This window comes from Lolium perenne, chromosome 1 (genome assembly GCF_019359855.2).
Source record: "Lolium perenne isolate Kyuss_39 chromosome 1, Kyuss_2.0, whole genome shotgun sequence".
NCBI lineage: Eukaryota > Viridiplantae > Streptophyta > Magnoliopsida > Poales > Poaceae > Lolium > Lolium perenne.
The window spans coordinates 50,712,582-50,715,493 of NC_067244.2; the positions used below are offsets into that span (position 1 = coordinate 50,712,582).

At 56.5% G+C, this 2,912-nt stretch overlaps 1 protein-coding gene across 1 annotated transcript; it reads right to left on the reverse strand.

Annotated features, from left to right (window-relative positions):
- Positions 1–944: 944 nt before the first annotated feature.
- LOC127331023 (uncharacterized) lies at positions 945–1,664 on the reverse strand. The gene has a single exon (XM_051357109.1). The coding sequence runs from the start codon at positions 1,662–1,664 to the stop codon at positions 945–947; it is 720 nt and encodes a 239-aa protein (XP_051213069.1).
- Positions 1,665–2,912: the final 1,248 nt, after the last annotated feature.

A 2,912-nucleotide genomic window follows, 5' to 3' on the forward strand; every position in this document is an offset into this window, starting at 1 on the left:
AAACGTATCAAAGGTTCTATGGAAGGTTCTAGAAGGTTCTAGAAAAGTCCGGAAGAAACCACCAAGGAAGGTGGAGTCCACATGGGACTCCACCTCCATGGCCGGCCAACCCTAGTGGGGGAGGAGTCCCAAGTGGACTCCCCCTTAGGGGGCCGGCCACCCCCCCATATGGGAGGTGGAACTCCCACCTTTGGTGGGAGTCCTAGCTTGGCTAGGTTTCCCCCTCATATGGAAGGTTTTTGGTTCGGGTCTTATTCGAAGACTTGGACACCAACACTTGGGGATCCACCTATATAATGAGGGGCCAAGGGAGGGGGCCGGCCACCCCAAGACCACAAGCTGGCCGCCCCATTGAAGTGGCTGGCCACTCCCTCCCAAACCCTAGCCGCCCCCCTCTCCTCCATAACTCCGCGTAGCTTTAGCGAAGCTCCGCCGGACTTCTCCACCACCACCGACACCACGCCGTCGTGCTGTCGGATTCAAGAGGAGCTACTACTTCCGCTGCCCGCTGGAACGGGAGGTGGACGTCGTCTTCATCAACAATCGAACGTGTGACCGAGTACGGAGGTGCTGCCCGTTCGTGGCGCCGGAACCGATCGTGATCAAGATCTTCTACGCGCTTTTGCAAGCGGCAAGTGAACGTCTACCGCAGCAACAAGAGCCTCCTCTTGTAGGCTTTGGAATCTCTTCAAGGGTGAGACTCGATACCCCCTCGTTGCTACCGTCTTCTAGATTGCATCTTGGCTTGGATTGCGTGTTCGCGGTAGGAAAATTTTTGTTTTCTATGCAACGTTATCCTACACCGGCGTGGCCGGTCCATGGTCTGGTCGGACCAGCCTGGTGACCGGGCTGGCCGGTCCACGGCCCGGTCGGACCGGGCGGCTGGCCGGTGGCGGGGAAGCCCGGCGGCTGTCCCGTGGGACGAGGTGCAGGGGCGCGGGGGCCTAGGCACCGCGGGAGAAGCCGGCGACGAAGGCAGTGTGGGCCGCCCGAGCCCGAATGTGCTTGAGGCGGCGCTCCTCGAGGCGTAGGTAGGCCACGGCCTGCTCGAAGGTAGGCGTGGTGAGGAGCGTGAGGTTGGAGGCGGCGTTGCTGAGGTCCTCGCCGAGACCCGCCGACAGGGTGGAGAGCATGATCTTGTCATCGATCGGGAACTCCAAGTCACGGAGCTCGTCGGAGAGGCTCTTCAGCTTGAGGCTGTAGTCGTCGAGAGACATGTCGTTCTGGTGGGTGCCAAAGAACTCCTGCTGGAGGAAGGTGACCCGCTGGATTTTGTTGTCGGTGAAGAGGCCGGTGATCTTGGCCCAGACCGTGTGGGCGGAGTCGCTGTCGCGGACGACGGTGCGGAAGATGTCGTTGGAGACGGTCTGGTAGAACCAGCGGATGATGGTGGCGTCGATGGCGAGCCACTCGGGGTCGTGTGGCATGGCGAGGAGGTCGATGGCGCCGTCGACGTGATCGAGGAGATCGTACTCGCGGAAGAGGAGCCCGAAGTACGTCTTCCACGGGAAGAAGTTGACAGCGGTGGTGGAGAGCTTCACCGGCACGCACTCAGCGATGGGGATGCCACGGATGACAGCGACAGAGGGGCCGGCGAAGGGGTTGCTGCTGCCGGAGCGAGAGGAATTGAAGGGGTCGGAGCCGGAGGAGGAGAAACCGGCCATGGCGGAAGCGGTGGTGGTGGTGGTGAGGGTCGGCGGCGCCCTAGAAGAGAAGGGCGGCGGCTAGGGTTGGGGAAGGTGGAGGTCGGCGGCGCCCTAGGGAGGAGGGGGCAGCGGCTAGGGTTGGATGGGAGGTGGCCGGCGACGCCCTACGGAGGAGGGGGCGGCGGCTAGGGTTGGAGGGGTGGTGGCTAGCGGCGCCCTAGGGAGGAGGGGGGCGGCGGCTAGGTCAGGACCCGAAGGGTCTCTGATACCATGTAAAAGGGTTATTGGAGATTGCACAACACCAATAGGGTCGGCTGCTCATGTATATATAGACACACACATGTATAATTACAGGTATAACCCTGAGAAACACGAGGACCTATATCTATACAATATGTTACTCAACATGTGCCATCTGGTGCTTCTACATTGGAATCGCAAACTCAGAGGATGTTGCTTTGAGATGTAATGATGATCCGAGGAATGATTGCGACTTGCAACTGCGTCTCTAAGAAAAAGCTACTCGCCTCTAAACTACTGCACCTTTGCAACTAGTGAACAGCTGTTAGCTAAGGGAAGTTAGGACGAACTGTAGGCTCGTGATAGGCTCGAAAACAGTACATTTCTCATGCAAGAAAGTCGGCACAACAGCTGATGATTCACAAAGGTGTGGTTTCGTATGGGACAAGGTCGCAACTATCAAGTAGGGTACGTGTTGTTTCCTGTATGCCTTCTGCACGCACAACATGTTCTCTTTTTTTTTCTCAAAAGTTACTAGACTTGGTGGCCAACTTGCACTGGTGGAAAAAGGGTCTTTGGTCGCGGTTCGCAACTGCCATTAGTCGCGGTTGCGCAACCGCGACCAAATTAGCGCGACTAAAGGCCCCCCTTTTAGTCGCGGTTGCTTACGAACCGCGACTAAAGGCCCGTCCACGTGGGCGCCAGGCGACCGTCGGAGCGGAGGACCTTTAGTCGCGGTTCTTCTGGCCAACCGCGACTAAAGGCCGCCGCAGGTTTAGGGTTTTAGCCCCCCCTAAACCTGCCCCCCCCCCCCCCCCTAAACCTGTTTTCTGTTTAATTTGTATTGTTTTATTTCTTTTGTGCTTTATTGTAATTTTGAAGGAGTTTCACATATTATACGGTACTACATACATGCATATGAATGTATAATTTCAAACAAATTTGAAATTAGAACCAAAAAGAATTCAAGAGGAATATACAATATATATTCAATATCATCGGATGACCATATACAAGTTTGAATAA

Bases quoted from the DNA above. Each gene is read 5' to 3' on its own strand.
- LOC127331023 (XM_051357109.1), bottom strand. From the start codon at position 1,664: ATGGCCGGTTTCTCCTCCTCCGGCTCCGACCCCTTCAATTCCTCTCGC.